The sequence below is a fragment of the Cyphomyrmex costatus genome, unplaced genomic scaffold (genome assembly GCF_001594065.2).
Source record: "Cyphomyrmex costatus isolate MS0001 unplaced genomic scaffold, Ccosl1.0 scaffold130, whole genome shotgun sequence".
Lineage (NCBI taxonomy): Eukaryota > Metazoa > Arthropoda > Insecta > Hymenoptera > Formicidae > Cyphomyrmex > Cyphomyrmex costatus.
This window is the reverse complement of record NW_017275283.1, coordinates 115,160-136,178: the sequence shown is the minus strand read 5'-3', so window position 1 is coordinate 136,178 and position 21,019 is coordinate 115,160. Positions and strand designations below refer to the sequence as shown.

General features: G+C 35.5%; 1 protein-coding gene across 1 annotated transcript in view; it reads left to right on the top strand.

Moving 5' to 3' along the window:
* FoxP (forkhead box transcription factor P) overlaps positions 1–21,019 on the top strand; it is a 302,737-nt gene that overhangs the window by 185,110 nt on the left and 96,608 nt on the right. Inside the window, exon 3 of the mRNA XM_018550837.1 lies at positions 12,102–12,236. Coding sequence (XP_018406339.1) covers positions 12,102–12,236 — 135 coding nt within the window. The remainder of the gene's footprint in view (positions 1–12,101; positions 12,237–21,019) is intronic.

The window sequence follows — 21,019 nt, the reverse complement described above, 5'->3', positions numbered from 1 at the left end:
AATAATCGTTAACATATAATTTATTTAAGATAGATTTGAGATACGATTATCAAAATATATTTGATATTAAAATTGTAAAGAGAAAACTCATAACAGCCTAGAAAGTTTTCGTTGAGGAAAAATAGATCACAGATTCTTTAAAGAAACTTGTGATTTGGATTTTATTTGATAGAATGTATAGATAGAAGTCTCTCTCTATCTACAGATAGAACTCTATACGCGAAGTAGTAATAGAATCTTGTGTTTCTAAAAATTAGATACATATATCGAAGCTCTTCCTTCAAGCGAAGGTAATACTCGATAAATTGAGTGGCGAGACAAAATTTTGGGCGGACGCCAGTGAACGAGATTTTAACGCTGCCGAGATACACTTCATATTTTAAGTTCCAATCGAGGTATTTCGGATCGATGGCAACTATAGATACGAGCATGAGGTTGAACGGCGTCGTAAGGAATTCGTCGCGAACGCGAGAACGGTTGAAACAGAAAAGAAATCTTCGTATTTCGTGTAAGTGGGTATCAACTCACGACGAGAGGACGACACGATCGTCGCAGGCGTAGGATAGGGAAAGAGACGAGACCAGGGAATGGTTCTCTCGGTACCATAATAAAAGAAGGCAGATTAATGCCTTCGGTCTTGAATCCAATCAACATTACTCCGACAATAGTCCGCCAGCCAATACCCATCTTACCCTGTTCGGACTGATATTATCAACAGCCCGCACCACCACCCCTCCGTTTCTCTTTCCGTACGACAGTCATCCCTTAACGTCTTTCTCTACCCTCGTGCGCTGCTTCTTCGTGCCATCGCGCCACCCACGGACACCTCGCTCGCTCTCTTAATTCCACGAGCGGATGATAAGTATGCTAACAAGAGAACCACCGGCACGGATATAAGAGGGGATACTGAGGACGCCTTAAAACCGAATTAACGCCACGCTCACATAAACGCCCGTCGACTCCCCCCTCCTCCGTCAATGTTAATGTCTACCAGAGGCCATTAGCCGATCGAACTGAAGTCGGGAGAGACGATCGACGTTCATTCGAGTCGAACGCTCGCTTCCAGGCCGTCTCCTTAATCGCCACCGCGATAAATCAACTTGAAAAAAAAAAACGCGATACCAGTGATCTCTATGTCGTGTATACTGGTATTTTCAAGTTATTCTTATTTATCGTGACTAATAAGCCAGCTGAATTGTTAAATTCAGAGGAAATAAAAAAGCAATGATTTCGTTTTAAAAATAAAATTATCTTTTTGGATTATTCAATATTTTGATATGTATTATGTATATAATATGATTGAAAAGTTATATATGTTGGAATGATGTTTGAGCTAGCAAATAGTAGATGATATATGATAAATATATCAGCAATTCTTGACAAGTAAAATAAAACATTTACTTGACTCTTTTAGATACATTAGATATCAACATTATCGTTGATTGATGCAACTCAAATGCATATGATGTCACTATCAACTGTCAAAGTATTAAAGAAAAAGATATTGAAAAGAGATATAAAAATTATACACATGTTTTTAGAATTATATTCATTATAAAGAATGAATATATACATATAAAAATCATTTTTATTTAAGTTGCTTATAAATATTACACAATTATATTTCTTTCAAATAGGATTGAATAAATATGTTTTATATGTGTAATATACTATTTGTTGACAAAACTTTTAAAATTCAATATTAGGAATTATTCTTTTATATTTTATTATAATTTTGTTATATTAAAAGAATGTATATACGATCATAAACAATTATATTATGTCATTAATATTAATAAATTAGGTAATTTTTTATGCGTTTCAAATCTGATAAAGATTTCGGTGCGCGGTTTGCAGAATTAAGATATGCATATATTATTATATATGTATATATGTATATATATATATATATATATACACTTTGAAATATTTAAGCATTAAGATTCGCCTGAATCGAAAATAAGTTTCTATTTTTTTAAATTGATTTATTCTCGTCGATCTAATATACGACTTATAATTGTTAATAATCTCTCCTTTATAATTTTCTTTTACACGTATACTTCGGAATTGGGTTACTTTTGTAAGAAATTAAACTCGTAAAAGTATGTCCATGGAATAATTGTGACATTCAAGACGAAGACATAGTACAGTAGTCAGCCTACTCTTCTTCCTCCTTGTCTTCATGCAAGGGGACATTTCGGCAACCTATAAAGGAATGTTTTACGAGGCCGAGATAATGCGATGAAAGATGCGAGTGGCGAGCAGTCATGCCTAAAGAGTGTGTGTAACCGGACCATCCGCCCTCCTTCTTTCACGGATCCGCCTGACCCTCGCGGTTCCGCGGCGAAAGAAGGGGTGGTAGCGGGTGGAAACGGTCGAGGAAACGGTCCACCGACGGCGGTCCACGACCATAATATATCAATTCCGTATTCTAATGTCCGAGCGGTTAATCCAAAAAGCGTCGACGCTGCGGAAACCTAAGCGGTCGACGCTCCTCTCGCTTCCTGGAGGGTGACTGCCCATCCCCCGTGTTTCTGCCTCTCGCTTCAGACACCCTCTGTTATTCTCGGACGATCTCCGACTGGCCTCCACCCCGTTTACTGTTCTGTCCACTCGCGTACTGTCTCTTTATCTGGCCGTCTTCTTCGTGTTTCTTCTTTACTATCTCATCATTCATGCCCCTTGTTTATTATACTTTTTTAAATAAATATTTCGATTGCTATTGTTCAACTGTCTTTTTCGTTGGAACTTATCGCTTTATTCTTTCTTGTCTATATTCTTTCTTGAGATCTTGACTTAGCTTTTTCTACTTCCTTTTCTTATTCTTTTAAATTTATTATTTTCTATTCCTATCCTTGCCATTAAAGGAAATTTCTCTTTCTGTGTGCGCGTATGTATGTGTCTGTCTTATTCCATTCTCTTTCGCTTTTCCTATTCTCGCGGTGCGATCTGGGAATAAAGTCGACTCTCGCTTCTCACTGCGATCATCATGGACCCGATGTCACGTATACCGTTGATACACGCGAGATTCAGTGCCGGTAACGACGCTTAACCCCCGTCCGCCCACGTCAGACCACGTAGATAATTGGGGAAACGCGTGTTTGCGGTCCCGCTGGGATATTCCAGTTTAAGGGATCGTGTACGAGGCTGGCTATTTCTGGTTAGATATGTAAAGGGATGGATATTGAGAGTTGCGCTTTTCGTGATAGAACGCTTCTATTGCTGACGATGGCCGTTTTCCTTCTTAGATTCGAGGAAACGTGTTTATCGTGTCGCGTCGATACGAGACAGATGTAAATGTTTGGTTGGCTATCGTTCGTAACGTGGCGTTAAGGTAAACATAAATGTGTATGGCGATGTTTATCGCGCTATAGCATTGCGATAAATATTTCCGCGTGAGCGGACGTGACGACGCATGTGTGCTCGCAGGTGTTTCCTATTTATTTATCGGACACTGCGAACAAACTCTTTCTTGTTTCAGAACTTTGACAAAGCGAGAAAACTTGGCGAAGAAATTCCTACATGTTTTAAAATTCGACAGAATTTCATGCGAAATATGAATCGCTAACAGCGAAATTTGTGATAATAAAAAAAGATATTCATTGTCTAGCTTGACAAAATCCATTTTACTATTGTTAGTTAACTCTTCGATCAGAGCATCTGGCATACTTGGTTTTTTCGTTTTCCAATACTTTTCCAATGTTTCTTTCATTGTTTATAATCTTTTTATTAACAAAGATATATATTTATTTGCTACTGTTATATTCCTAATATCTAGATTGATTGAAATAATTTTTTACAATATTTTTATAAATGTTGTAAGAAAATTAATTGGATTCCAAGTGTGTTATGTCCCCCATGTGTGACATCAAAGGATTAAGTTAAAATAATTCAATTTTTCAAAATAAAGTCTCGTGAAGTAATAACGTAAATAACATAATAAATTCCAGTAGCACTAACCTATTGGTCTGAGCTTTTTATTCATGACGTGCAGCATACATATTAATTATACTCCGGGTAGAAAACAAATGAAGTTCACTTAAAAAAAAAAAAAAAAAAAACAGGTCTTTCATCGATGAATATGGAATTCTTGAATGAAAAAGCGAAATAAGTACACGACTTTTGCTCTCTGAGCGATTGTTATACGCTTTGTAATATTCATACGCGCGTGTTACGGGTGTACGAACAACAAGAGAGAGAGAAACCACGACGAGCGCATTACGAGCGCGTAAAACGGTCGTTCCGGCGCTGATTGACCCCACGCTCGCGTCTTCATAGACCCAGCGCCGTTCTCGAAGTTAAACGACGCTAAAAAAAAAGCGATGAGTAATCTGTAGTAAAATTCGCCGCTCCAAGTCTTGTGACATAAAGCGCGTGTAGATGCCCGCTTTATAGTCTCGTAATTTTTATCGTAACCACCGTGAACGACGCCTCCTCCTCGTTGTCCTTCCGATATGGGGAACGAGGGACAAAGCAGAAAAGACACAGGGCGGAAAGGCCAATACGTGTCCTATGCACGCAGGGGTTGGAAACGCGGGGCGAGGGGAAAGGAGCACGTCCGATCCTTCGAGAGTGGCGCGAACTATTAAAAAGCGCGCGTCCGCTCAAATTCTCGCCGGTAGTAAATTACCCGAAAAAAGAAATAAGCGGTAGATTCGAGGCCCTCCTCTCAGCCACCCTCTTCTTCCCACTCGACTCCCTTCCGCCCTGTCTCCCTCTCGCGCCGCGCCGCGCCGGCGGCCAGCGCCATGGATAGATCGTCGTGCGCTTGCTTTTCTAGGGTAAAAACCCTCACCATCGGCGAGCGGCCGCGGTTCTGAGATAAAAAATTAGCCGGAGTTGCAAACGTTTCCACCTTAAATCATATATTTATCGCGACATTAATTCAACCCTTTTAGGTACCCTTTTTTCCTGGCCACTCTGCACGGAGACCGAAACGCCTCCGCCGCGCCGGCCGACCCCTTCCACGTTTCTCTCTTTTTCAACGTCTCCTCTTTCACCAACTCTCCTTCTCCATCTCGCTTCGCACCCTCATGCCTCTCTTTCGCGCCACCCACAACGGACGACAGCCCGTTACCTCGCTAATTTCTCAGATTCAAGTATTTTTATGTACCGTCGCGCGAACCTGACGGGGGTAAATCCTCTCGTTTATTATTTAGTAGGGGAGAACCGGACCCTCGGTGCCTGCGTATGTGTATATATGCCGAAAGGACTTCAAACGGCCGTAAGCACGTGGGAAGACGTGCGTTTGCCTTGTCGCCCTTTCTGGTTTGATGGGGATATATGAACTCTCGTTATCTCTTCTTGCTTCGACTCTTAACGATTATCCTCCTTTACGACTGGATTGGTGAATCGGTCGCCTACTGTCCTTTGTATATCATTTTGCTGCTTTACGATGCTTAATAACAAGTTGCAATATTATTCTCTGTTTAATGTCACATTTCATTTTCATTCGTCGGATGAAGTGCAAATTAGCGATAAGTGCACTGCAAATAAATACTAAATTTCGATAAATATTTGAATATAGTTCTAAATAAATATTTACTAAATACAAACGTATATTTATTTGATACAAAAACCATTAATTTCATCTAATTAGCATTATTGAATAAATATTTAATTATTATCAGTAATTGTACGTATTGTTAGTAAATGTTTACTATTCAAAGAAATATGTATTTAGATTTACTAGATTTCTTTTCAGTGTGCTGTCAGTATGCAGCATCAGCCAAATAAATTGTATCTAAATTACAATATCTTCATTAAAGTTTAGATAATTGTTTCAGTCGATCTGTATTTACAGAATTAAAATATGAAATAGAGGAATAATATTGACATATAATAGCCGAATAAAAAGGTCAATCTATTAATATTTATTTATTAAAATAATTTTCCTGATACTTATATTTATTCCAATATATATTGTATATATATTTGTATTAATAATTATAATTAATTGTTTTTACATTAACAAAAGAATTTCTATAGCTCTCTCTTTATAAGATATTTGATTTGTGATATCGAAAAAGTTAAAATTAATCTACACAATAATTTCTATAAGTCTTGTCTTATTATAGATAATGTAATACATATTTCTTTATTGTTTGCTTCCTTTGATAAATAAAATAAAATTAAATCAGAGTAATTTCCAATTTTAACTTTACAAATTTACGATTTGAAATTATTTTCTAGATTTTATATTTTATATTTATACATGAACATAACTTCCTAACGAAAACTGAAAGATACTTGCAGAGAATCCGTGAGACCTCAACAAAAACTACTTCATTCGTGTTTCTCATATAACTCTTTCATCGTTTCACCAAAGTAATTACGTATGTATTTTTTTTTAGCTCAGGAAGTATTCATTCACGTCTTACTCGTTCGAAATATGATCTATAGCCACGCCTATGAGCAGTGGCGCAAGCAAGTCCCCAAAATTCTTGAACGCATTATCCACATTGAAATAGAAAACGAGGCGGGAACCCAGACTTACCGTTGTTTACTTAATAAATACATATTTAGTACATATACAACGTATATAAGCTGAGTGAACCGGCTGCGTCTATTTCTGCCTCCAGTTTTGTTGTCATAGGACCGACGATGGGACACGGCTCCCTTCACAGTGCCGTCATGGACAACCTACTTCTTGGACAATGGTTGACTGAAACCGTGAGTCGCTTCGAATGCTTCTGATAGTTGGGTCGGTATCGCGTGTTTAATAAAGTCGCTCGCAAACTTTCTTCGCACGATACCGCTGTCCATGGAAAAAGGTGCGGTCGTGTAGCACTCTCGTTGTTAAATCCTTATAGAGAGTCCGCTTATAAGAACTTTATGTACCGATGCGTGTAATTACCGGCCTCCGTTTGCTTCGTTAACCATCCGCCTAGTATTTTGCAGAATTTATTTTTATACATATATTACGCGATCTCTCTCTCTCTCTCTCTCTAAAACCACACGCGTAGAATGTGCGAGTCGAAGGCTTGAAGCACCGCTGCGGAAAATGCGGTGAAAATTCCGTGCTACGGCGAACGCCGGATTTTCGACGGGAATTTATGCAGGTTAGTCGTCCCGACTTCGACTTTGGCTTTATGTTATTTATTCAAGTGTTCTGTGAAATATATAGGTTTCTATTAAATTTTTCACCAAAATATTGATGAGTTTAATGGAAGGCATCTTAGAATGTTCAATTTAGTTTTTGGAGAGTTCGAGCGGTTTGCATATTTACGATTCTTAATAAAGTAGTATTTAGTAATATTTATGTATATTTTAGTTTTGTATTATTTTACAAGTCGTATATTAACGTATTAAGTTCGTGATATCGACAATAAAGATTTGCTCCAATAATAATTAATAACTTCAGAGTCCTAATTTAGTATGTCGTATTCATTATGATGTGAGTAGTTTATGACAATTATGTACATATATATACGTATATTGATAAGCTATAAGATATAAGATTTACAAATCTAATGAGAGAGAGAGATTCAAATTTAATGAGATTCTCTAATATTGTATTTGTATGTATACTTTATATAAATTTCATTTTTTTATTTTTCTTGGTAATTTAAAAATTATTCAGTTGCATCAATTTTTTCAATAGAGACTATAATTGAAACTGTAGATTAATATTGTTCCATACATCATTAACTGCAAAATGGATCGCTATAACCGAAGCTTTAGCCCTTGCAGAGTTATTGTGTCTTCGTGCAACAATAAGCTTGTACATATAGGAAACGTGGTGCAATTCGAAATCCGAGAACGTGTGTTTTTGTCTTCGGGATCTCTCGCAGCCTGCAGGGAAGTACAGTATCGCTCTATTTCGTGCAATTGTCGAGGAGCTGAGGCAACGAGTGAAAGGAATATTTTGAGGACCATGTCGTTTCGAGGAACATTTTCGGTCCCCCATTTCCGGTTTGCCTGTACAAACTCGAAGCCGGTGGTTCAAGTTGCGTCAAGCAACACGTGTGTACACGCATATTTATCGCTTATGCGTACAGTCTCTCGCGTATATATGTGTGAGTATATATATATATATATATATATATATATATATAACTAACCAAAGAATAGGATTTCCATACCTGCACCGTCCACTTCTTTTCGCGAAATGCGGAGTGAAGTGAGATGCTTATCACGCAGTGAGTTAAGAGGATCAGTCTTCAACGATGCATACGGTGCGTCGTCGATACATCGAAGATTGTATTGTCAAAAGCTATTCGTTACGCGCGAATTGTTTGTACAGTTTACTATTGAAGATTACATCTTGAGAATATAGATAAATATACGATATAAAATAAATAGAGAGAGATATCACAAAGTGTGGCTTTTTCTCCAAAGCGATATATATAATTTCCAAAAGAGAAGTTTCAATATTTACTCGGCAGAAATTTGTTAGCAAACCAGTTTGACGCCATTTTGAAACATAAATTGTAAGTACTCAGGAAAATTCCAGCCGAAAAAATATCTTGTGCGCCTAACGAATGTATATTTTTGTAAAATTCATGACATTTTTAAATAACGTACGAACATGAAAATTTTTGTTTAAAACATTTTGTTTAATAGATGATATCTTTTCGCATTTTATACATATATCTTCAGAAACAACCGAGTTAATAATAATAAGTTATATGCACATCAAATATAATTCGAAATAGCTATTTTTGTATTTTTTATCCAATTTTGTAATTTCTTTACAGCAAATTCAAAAGGATTTTTTCTTATTATTTGATAATACCACAATTATATCATGCAAACTTGTTAAAATACCTAGAGCTTAGGCAAATTTTGTATTTTTTCTTCATACAGTTACCAATTGATTGGTGATAGAACTTTGGCACGTAAACTAGCCTTAGATAATCATAGCTATTCCCACAACACGCACGTCAGAAATATCCACGAAAGACGCACTTCGACCGCTTCCTTTCTCTACAATCCATGGTGGCGTCCCACAAAAAAAAAAGAGGAGAGGAACTTCTAAGATCTCTTAGGGCCTCGCTGGCACGTAATCCACCGACTTCGGCGACAGTGTGCGACAAGTCGTCGGCGATGTGTGATGCGCGAGCACAGAATGAGAGAGAAAAGGAGAAAGAGTGGGAAAGAGAAAAAGATATAGACAGAGAATGAGAGTGAGAAGGAGAAATGAACATATGGCAAGGCGAGTCAGACCACGATGTGCCGTATATGATGTAGCCTGGTAGCAGTGGGGTCAGGGACGTGGCGAAGGGTGGGTGTCTAAGCGGGACGAGGGGAGAAAGTCTTTGAATGTGCCGCGTAGGGGGGACGCGGGAATATGGGGAGGGGTATGAGGACGCGGAGGAGAAGAAGGTAGGGTACACACATTGAGCGGAGGACTGTGGCAGCGGGGTGATGAGGGGTGGGGGAGCTGAAAGCAGGCCTGTTGGCTGGTTTCAACTATATTTGTTTATATTTACACAATAAGCAACAGCCCCGCCGGTCGAGCTGCTTGGTATGCCTGTGCCGCTTTTAGTGTTTAGTCCTCGATCTACTCGGTCGGCGCGTTAACGTTGGTTTCGTCTTCGCGAATCCAACGCATTTTTCCTCCTTCCCTTCTTCGTCCAGTTTTTTTTTTTTTCTCATTTTATTCCGTTTATTTTCTACCATTGTACTTGTCCGTCGCGTTCATTTTGTCAAGGGTTGCGCTTTCGTCTTATCCCCCTCGTGCGGTGCGCGTCTTCCCTCCCTACCGCCTCGCGAGTGACTGGCGACCGAGTTTCGCGGAGGAGGTTCAAAGTGCCGCTTTTTGGATGCAGTGCGAGGAACGTGTACAATCGGTGCTTTCGTGAGACACAATCTCGCGCGGAGGTGTGACTTCCGCCACCATTGCAGGGGGCGGGGGGGGGGAGAGATTTCCGCATGTGCATTCCGGATGTATACAGTGGACGTAGGCGCGGAGTGTTTGCGACGCGCCACGTTGTTGCTCTTTCGGAACCGGAAATGCCACTCGTCGCGTGAATCATTTCATAGCGGAGTCTTGCCAGCGAAGTCGAAAAACAGCAAATTTTTTGTCCCTATCCCAGATAGTGTTATCACTAATTCCCATGGACTGCAACGCACCCACCGGCAAACCGAAACAGATGTAAGGAATTTTGATTGAATCCTCGGCGACGCCGACATTAATTAAGAATTAATTAAGCGATCGTCTTAGGTGACTTAAGGCGTGACGTAATATTAATCGCGACTGTCGTCGTGAATAATCGATGATGTGAAGTGAACATTAATTATACTACACAACGCTTGATTGTGTTTTTTTTTAAATTTTACATACGAGATACTCTCTGTACGCACCTCTTCTGGCCATGGAATTCGAAATAACTGGCCGATGTTTAATTAACGGGTTGCATGTCGCGCGTAATTATTCCTTTCTGGAGAAAATGACGCTTTCTGATTTAGCAAGATGCATGATCGAGGAATATTACATAACTAATTTTTCTTAAATAATTAATACCTAAGTGTATAATTTAATTCAGAATCTGTTTTGCACACAGACACGAACGTGATACAACAATTTGTGGAACATTTATATCCTATATATTCATTCGTTTCTTATGTTTTACTATAAACGCGTCATTTAACTTTGCAATAAATTAGCTATTCAGAATACATACATACCTTATTGTATAATTTTCTATTTAAAATTTTCGTCAATATACACACGCTTTATACGCTCGCGTATAATGATATTACGTCGGAATTTACGAATTATTTATACACGGCTGAAGCATAGCGCGATGCTGCGAAATATTTACGATAACCACATAGGTATTGTGTATTATACACCGCTTATGATGAGAAGCAGAGTCTTGGAGTGAATTTAGCAGAATCTTAGCATGATGTTACGCATTTCCGGGAATATATATATTATTAGCTTCGCAATCGCGAAACATTGTTTCTCTTGCATCGGGTAGGTGAAATCACGTGCGTCAGACTTCGATTTAAAATCAAAGCGCATGCTAGGGCAATGTCGGATAAGATTGCATGTTTCAAGATTTCGTCACGATTATCATGTTCCGGGATCACGACTGAATACTCCAAAAATACTCTACATTTAATTGTTGCGTGTTTATTGTACAGCACTTTTTCTGTATATTTCTGATATCTTTTCATCTCCTTCTGATATTTATGTACGACTAGAGAGTTTATGCTAAATTTGTATTTGTATATTATTCAGGAATAGGAAGTAATAATAACACTGTTAGTTTTGTCGTTACATTTAATAATAGTGATTTGGCAATGACGTTGCAATTCTTTATGGTGGTAACAATAACTGACTAAACGTCAAGATTAACGTTTAATAGCAAAAAGTAACTCATAACAAGTAAAGTTAAAAGTAACGAATAAAAATATATTGAACAATTTGTATTGCAAGAATAAATCGTGACAGATTTTATAAGCGTAGAAGTTGCTAACATATTTACTTAAATATCATGTGTGAAATGAGTAAAACATTACAAATGTAAATATAAAGCGAAATACATTTTTATATTCGGTATAACAAATAATTTGTACCATAATAGCTATTACATTGCAATATTTTTGTTATATATCTTATTAAAACAAAAACAAGATTAACGTGCTGGTGTTATTTTCGAACAAAAAATATCAATTCTAATTATATTTAATTAAATTGATATTATATCTATGTTGACAGCAACTCCATGAATCATTTTTTCCTAGATTATTACAGATATTGCTATGTGGGAGTACAGTGAGAGTACAAATTAGTTCGGTCCAAAAGATGATCGCCTCCAAAGACGAGTCATTTTTTCGAGATGGAATTCGAAAATGATCTGAGAGATGGGAAAAAGTAGTAGCCAGCGATGGACAATACTTTAATTAATCTGTTCATTCATTTTGTTTTGAAATAAATGCATTTTTGAACACAAAAAACGGACCGAACTAATTTGTACACCTAATACATTATTATTATTACTATAAGAAATTAAATTATGATGATAGGAAAACATAAACTCAACAATGTTCTCCAAAGGCGCACTTTGTTTGTGTAGTTTTTGGTGTATAAGAGTGTATCGAGTTTGGTGCATAAAAATATATTGACGTAATGATGATCGTGATTTCAGGACGATGGCATAATGGATCATGATACAGACGGAGACGGCGCGATCAACTTGTCAACGTCACAACGACCCTCCGCCGCCACCACCCCTAATGGTGATACTCCCACTTACGGCCAAGATCAGCAAGACAACGATCAGGTAAGGAATTAATCTCTGAAAATAATCTCTCAATTTGCTAATATTTATTTTTTATTGCTTTTTTTAACACTTCTTGGACATCACAGAGCTAGCAATGGTTGTTTAATGCCTCTAATCTAATCATGCAACAGATTATAACTATTTTATGTTTACTATTCTATCCTGAGTCTATTTTTTTTTCTGTATCTATATTTATCTTTTCCCTCTCTTTTATATTTATATTAATTAAACGTTTGTTTGGTAACTGTTACGATATAAATCGATATTAAATATAATCGTGAAAAGTACATATATACATATATAAAAAATTAAAAATGTTTGCGATAAATTATTCAATCAGACCTAATTCAGCGATTAACACAATATTGACATAATAATATGAATAGTGTATGAAAATGCTCTTCGAGAGAGAAAGCATTGCGTTTGAAAATTTTCAAAACATAGAATGAAATATATTTACCAGTCGCAGAGGTATATGAGTGGTGGTTGTTTAGAGAATACGACAATAAAACTGAATTTGCTAATTCAAACAATGAAACAGTCGTTTTTATCGAATGATGACGAAATATGATAACATTCATCCATGTAATATCACTGAATATAGCCGCAGCTGTTTATATGTGATAAGGTTTAAGACGTTAATCCGCACCACATTGTAATACTCTTTTTGTTAATAACATTTATTGTCAATGTGGCACATGACGCGCGTTATCATGAAGAATCCTAGAAGGAATATTTGTTACTATAGCAACTGTTACAATCTAATATCGTTTGTTCCAGATATTAACGATTTCTGCTGATCTTGTGCAAAATTTATTTATTTAACATACATATTGCATATCTATATTTCATAACATTTCGACATATTAATGTCGTCTGTGCAAATTAATATTAACACGAATTATTGCAAACATCGATATAATTATATTGTCGATATTGTGATTTGCAATGCGACATCAATGCTATATTTAATATTAATATTACATTCGTTTGTCTTACAAATATCATTGTAGAAGAGGTCTTGAAAGTGATATTATGTCTGCTTTATTTAAATATAGTAATCAGATAAAAAAAATTCAATATACATATAAAATTTATATTGAAAAAGATGTTTTATATATCTGTAGAAAAAATGGAATCAATTTTGATCTTATTCTCTTTTAATATGAAATTAATCAAAATGTGAATTTAAGGCTCCTATTTACTTATCACTATTATTACATCCCAGATTATGATGTCAAAAGCGAGAAAAATATACACGATAAAAAATCTTGTAGAACATATTAATATGCAAATATGTTTCAATGAAACACTTATAATAAATAATACTAATTTGTGAAATATGTTAATTATATAAATAACTATGTATCAGGAAATAAATTATGCATAACCAAAAACGAAGTAAACTACATTTATAGTTATGACAAATTCAAATTAATATAATATATAAAAATAAATATGATTTAATTTTTCCCTGAAACAAGTAGATCATTTTCGATATATTTTATATATTTTATAAGTTTATTTTATCGATTGAAAATGTTTTATTAAAAAAATATTTCCGTTCAAATTATTTGTAAAAATTTTTATTGTATTTTCTCGCTTCTGACGTCACATTTTGAGATAGTAGCGATGAGTGAAACAAAAACATTGAAGTAAGAAAATGAATATTGCTAATAATAGGGAGAGAATTTCGGAATCTCGCGGAAAACATCTGCAACAAGTTGAAAGAAGAAAGCTTTGAACCTCTGAGCTATAAGTATGACCCGATCGTTTCAAGTGATCATCAAGCTAGAGTAGGGCCAATAAAACGAAACAGTGACCTCCGCGCCTTTTTATATCCCTTTCTCGTACTTTTTCACGCGAAGTCCAAATCGAAAACGGAATTGAACGGTTTTCTGCATCCTGTATCGCGACCTGCGAAGTAAACCGATAACGCCTCTTTTTCGAGCTTTCATCCCGGAATTTCAGAGGTTACCGGCGATAAGCCGGCACCAGGCGCGACACTTCGACATTTGGCACCCGACTGCCATAAAATCGGGCCCCCTGATTTCAAATTCAATTCAAAATCCCGCGCTTGCGGACGAACGCAATATACCACCCCGGCAAGCGGTGACGGTGGAAACAAATGTTTTATGGCCTTTAAAGCGGCTTTCTCTACGGTTTCGTTTTCACAAAGGATATAATATGACTCGTAACGTATGCGCACCTATATATGATATATGTATCTTGCGAATCATCTAGCGAATCGATCAGGTGAAAAACTGTTTCGTTCCTTTGTCATCGATCTAAATAAATTAATTCACAAGTTTTTAAGTAAAAATGTAGCTTAGGTATGTATATTACGATAGTCCTTCATTTTTTAATAATATCTCGAAAACACTGACACACATATTGCTACTCTTGTAGTAACATGTGTGTCAATGGTTTTGAGAGACATTACGTTTCTTTTCATCGTTTTAATCGTTCCAATTTCTCATACTAATCTTCATACACATACACCTTGAAGAGCAAAATGCAAACTTTATGTGCGTCCGACATTAGCCGAGATAATTAATTATAAATGTGGATAAGCAGGTTTAATACCGAGGGACCCGCGTAATACGAAACCGTTTATCGAGTTTTATTTTCGGTTTTCCTATTCCCGATGACCCAAGGAGTAAAATCGTGTTTCCCCATCCAAAGGATCGACTATCGAGCTAATATTAAAATGCATGTACCGTATTAATCCTGCCGAGTTTAGCTGAGATATATCAAAATGAATACAGGTCGCGACATTTTATTACGTCCAGGTCAAACCGAAAGAAGAGTAGTATTATCGCTGTTAAGATATTGTGAATTTCTAATATTGTGTTAAATCAATACAGATTTAATTATTTAATATGATAACTTTTTAACAACAATTAGGTATTTTTTTATTTCTATTTTCTGTTACCTCAATTCCAGGGAATGAGCTCCGATCTTGAAATAAATTACTAAATAATAAATTAATTTAATTACTCTATATTTAATTATATACGAGTATATACTACACATATAAATAAACGCACACATTAGCATTTATTCTCGAATAATTTATATAAACACACTTATATCTTTCAGTCTCGATGTGAATAAAAAGATATAATTATTTATATATATATTCGAAAGCTTATCTAAAAGAGCTAAATTTAAGTAAAAATTTATTATAATACTGTTAATATATTACAAATTAAAAATGAGAAACAGTTATTTCTAATATTATTTATATCTGTTTATACATTTCAACTTGTAATTGTTTATATATTTTAATTAATCCATAATAGGAACATATTTTTGTAATGTTAATAGATCATTAGATTGGTACTTACAAACAATTTGTTATTACATTAGAAGTTTTAAAATTTTCAACTAATGTTAAAAAATTGCAACACTCGAATTTGGTATAAATATAGTACGATAATTAATCTACATAAAATAAAAATGAAACTATAAAAAGTAAAATTGTGAAACCCCTTTCAAATTATTACTATTTAAAATAAAGAAAAATTAAGAAAAATTTAAAAATTAAGGAAACGTCACTTATGTCAGTTTTACTGAAATAGTTACGGGATAAATTTGACTATCTCCAAAGATTTCAAATTATTATATTAGTTTTAAAAATCAAAAAGTGCTCCCATTCTTTATAACTACGTAGTTCCCTATATACGAACAATGTTCCAACGAATTGGAGCACGTGAAAGTGTCACGGCAATTACATCCTTCCGTAACGAAGTCACGAAGATATCAGAGTCTCAATTGCGAAGTACGTAGACACCTCGACACTTCGACCTCGTGTTTCTCTCCGTCTTCTCCTGCCTACCGATCCTTACACCCGGTAACCGCACTAGAACGATATCGTCCCTCACGACGTTCTTAGGCTACTGCGTCACTCTGAACCCTCGTAGCCGATTCTCGACTCTCAAGAACTCCTTAAATTATAAACAGTGTCAGGCCGCAGTACTTCGATCGCGGCCGTGGTTCGAACGCAAACTTGGCTTCCGACTGTTCGTATCGGAATAACTTGGACGCAGTTGTTAGATACTATGTGGGGTATCACAGGTGTTATACCCGTTTTCGCAATTGAAAATCTATTTTGAAAAACTATCACATTTGATCAAACTGCGTTATTCAGTGCTCAACTGAACATGGGATTTTCTATTTACATTCGATACTTTTGACTTTATAACTTTTTTTTTATATCGTTTATTCTGGTGGAGATGTTAAAATATTATCACATAAAATATTGTCAGAACTTTTTGGCTAGATTGAATTGTTCAGATTTATTGATGTAGTTTTTCGATAAATGTACATATATAGTATAAAAAAAATTTCAACTATTAATGCCTTCTGATGAAAAAAATCTAGGTTTTTAATTAATCAATTTTACAGCGATATAGATGTGTAAAATGTTATTATATTTTTTAATAATAAAAATATTAATTCTGTATGAAAACGGATTATCAGTTTCCTGAGGATAAAAATTCTGGTTACATTGATACGTAATATCGCATTTGACATGGCATAGAATCTTAACTTCTGCTTAAACTTTCCGTCCGGTTAATAAGTTAAGTACAGAATCGCCTTGAAGTTCTGCATAGAGATTGCAAATAATTGACTCAACGGGACAATTGTCGACATTAACCTAACCCATTACTTGGAGAGCTAGCGAGATTCTGCGGAATTACTGAGTCTATCAAGATTGCTTCAAGTGTGACACAATGGAAGTAAGGAAATCGCGGTCGAATTGTAGGACGGTCAGCAAAAGTCAATGGTTACCCAAAACTCGATCCCAAAACGATCAAGCCAACTTCATAAAGTCGTAAGATCTTGAAGTTCGTTGATGTTCAATTCAATCGACACTTCCTTCCTCCACATTTAAAATAAGAGTAAAAATCGTTCAAAGGATCGTACAAAGACTTTCACATATCGAAACTTATCTAAGATTTATAAGGAATCTAAATAGTTCTCCGACTATTATTACGACTAATTATTAACACTACTTTTCCAAGTAGTGTAATCATTAAACTACAGGCTTTAATCATTGTTTTAGCAATCTGAATATAGATCTTCATATATATTGTATTTAGAGTATACATATACATACATGAGTATATACAAGAAGTAATATAGAAGGCTTCCAAAATATCCGACTATATACGCACCAGCTTACCGATAAGCGAATCTTTATTTACACAAGCAACGACCGAGCAGATGTACGATGTCGCATGTGTAATGTAAGTTTTACGTGTGTAGTCGTGTATACACACACACACACACACCAATGTAATATCCTCTTTTATAATGCGTGCATTCAGAACTTTTGAACTTATTTGTATATTAACACAAAGAGAAGAAGTTTGTCATTAAAAAAAAGAAAGGAATTACAAAAATTATTGTCAAATCTGTTTACTGTTTATAGCAAACAAATTTGCATATTTGACAAATATTTTGGATTAGTTGCAAATAATTTTTCTAGCGAGTACAAAAAAGAATAAATATTTGTTACGTCGCATATAATTTTCGATCTCTATATATGTGCAAATAAATTCACCATTATGACATAAGATTAGTGTTCGTAGAAAATTTTTTCTCTCTGTGAATGTGACATCACTTTCTTACTCGTTTTCTTACTACTTATATTATTTCTATTAATTTTTATTTTTCCTGTTATTGTTGTTACTTCTTACAAGATAATACTGTTTATCTGATGATCTCGTATTGCGCACAGCGGAGGAATTACAAAGATTGTCGTATAGTTATTTTGAAATAGTTCTTTCGAAACAATATCTCTCTCTTTCTCTCTCTCTCTCTGTCTCCCTATTATTGGAAATAACGAGTTTAAAATTATAGATTGTATTCTTCGAATAAGTTAGTGCGATATTTATAATCGTCACTATCTTTCCGTCATACGTCACGAAGCTTCACCCTTCACCTTTTTCAAATAAAAATTCCGAATTATTCCTGATACTAATGCGCGATGTTCATTCGTTCATGCATTCAATAATTTGCCGTCGCGTGGACGGCATTTCAAAATTAAAACAAACTTTTCCTGCGAATGACGTTCGATATTTCATTAGATTCCTCACTCCGTTTATCTTCGGTTAATATCCAAACGTTTGGAGAATCCAAAGGATCTCTAGAGCCGGAGTATCCGCGTTCCTTGAAATGCAAAAAGGGGTTGCGAGGACGGGTGCGAATAAACGAATGGATGGGAAGGGTGAGAGAGCGGGGATTGAAAAAAGAAAGACAGAATAGCGGGAGGGGAAGAGACGAGCCATCGATGAAAGACAACAGAGTTCTCACTTCCCGCTCCAGTTTTATAGATCGCAAATTGCGGATAGGCTGTCCTTCCCAATCAGTCAGCTTGGCATCCCCTTTGCCGACCAATTCTTCTTTTCCCAGCTTCCCCCTCGTGCTATTTCTCTGCCTTCTCTCTTACTCCTGCAGCCTATAAGCGGCTCGCATCCTCTCCTCTTCCGGTGGGGCCGTAACTTTTACGTAACACGCTTCGCTATGAATATCGATGCCGGTGGAGTTAAGGAGAGCTCGCTTTTCTGTAATTGAAAGAATTTTTGTCGTGCTGAGCCAGCTGGCCGGGGTATAAAAGGTCTCGGATCGGAGCACTCCGTAGCTCTTGCGCGTTGAAGAACTCCGCGGTACGACGTGAGCGACGAGGATTTTAATAAATTACCGAAACGGGTGGATTTGGGTGGCCTTTATTCTCCTCTCGGGGCCTTGCATCGTCGGGGATGGAAATTCCTTTCCGAGAGTAGTGATCTGGTTTGCTTCTGGTCTGATTAGGCTCGTTTGCGCCGGGTGCTGCTAGGAACTCTCCAAGTGGGAATTGTTTCGCCCTCCCCACGTTACTTTGCTAAAGTATATGTATGTCGAACGTGAATCAGCTTGACGAAAGCGATTAATAACGTTTTCTCTTTAAAAAAGTATTAATGATACTTAATTATTCTTTGCACCAATGTTCTTATTACAATTACAGATAGAATTAAAAGTGCCTGTGAAAAATAGTTATATAAAATAATCTTAACTAACTTTAAATAAATCTTAATTTAAATTTAAAATTATTCTTCTATAAAAATGTATCTATGATACAATTGTTCATAATTGTTCTTAAATTATATAATATATATAAAAGATAATATATTTCTAAGACATATGTTCGAAACAACAATGAAAGTTATTAGAGGAATAATGACATCGTTAATTTAACTATATATGTTCATTCTTTTAATGATCCTCAAGAAATTTTTGTTGCGAAACATCATACTGTTTATGTAGAAATCATGATTATCTTTATAGCGCTCGTTATTTTACGAAGTGGAAGTTTACATTAGTAGAAACTATTGTTATTTGCACCATCGTAATACGTGTATCTAATGAGTATAAGAACTAATGAAGTAGTAATAACAGGTTAGTGTGGGAAAGTGTATAACACGACACTCCTACGTTTGCTTCGTGATGAGAAGGTCTTTTCTTTGAATTGGTTTTGGTCGATATAATTATATGTATATATACTTTATGGCATGATAATCGTCGGAGTTATCGGTTATAGGACGAATTAGAAGAGACAAGTCAAAAGTCAAAGACACTTAAGTCACATGAATAATGAAGAAACGTTGTTATATAAAAGATAGAAAAATATAAATGAAAAGACAAAGAGTGAAAAATATAAATATTTTATAAATTAACTTTTCATTATATTATTATAATGATAAATACAGTGATAGGATTATATTAACATTTGTGATTGTAGGTATTGTTATACATAATATATCAATTTTTTACATTAAATAATAATCGATATACTCCAAATTTATGATGTACATACAATGCGAGTAACAGATCGCAATAAATACAGTTATAATAAAATGTGAAATGTTCGAGTTGCTCTTAGAAATATATTTCAACATAAATTTAATTCTTTTCAATTTGTTGATTTCTTAAAACTTGTAATCAAACCCAGAAAGCCTAAGCATCTAACACACGGTGGTGGCGAAGTCGGAATTCGACGGCAAGACAGAAGTCAGAAACTCATGGAATGTTATAGTACAGCGTGACGTCTCGCGGAAGTCTTCCAAGTCTTGGTTTTATCTACATTATTAACCGGTCGAAACCTCACGGCTGTGTACTTAAATCCAATCTAGAAATCTCACCCTTCTAGTCTCCCACTTCGCTAACCTCGGAGAGAAAGCAAAGGTCGACGGAGACTGGCAAGGGCGATTACCCTCCATTATTCACACGCTCGGTTCGTATCGCTGAGTGATACCTGAGAGAAACTTGTCGAACATCCGTCTAATGTTCAGTGATACATCGAACTACATTACGTCACCATTCACTTGCTATTGTTCCGTTATTGGCATAATTTATTTGGAAAGATTAATTTCTTAGGTCCTTATTTTTTTTTTATTAAATACTATTTGATATTTTTGCTGGCAATTTTAACTGGTTATTTAATTGCATGGTTTTTTAACGTATTTTTTGCTAATTAATGTTATTTCGTTGTTATTTTTTAAATGTATTTAATAAAAAAAAAACAGTCAAGTTAAAATTCTTTCTTAATATCGATGTCTCTGCTTACTCACAATAGTATTTATAACTGGAAATTGTCTCAATTGTATTATTTACCTAGTATTTATCGAAAGATTACAACTGATTCATATGTTAAGAAATCATATATTCCTTATATATTTAAGTACTCCAAATATAGTAAACAAATATTATTATTTTGGTCGACACGTCAACGACGT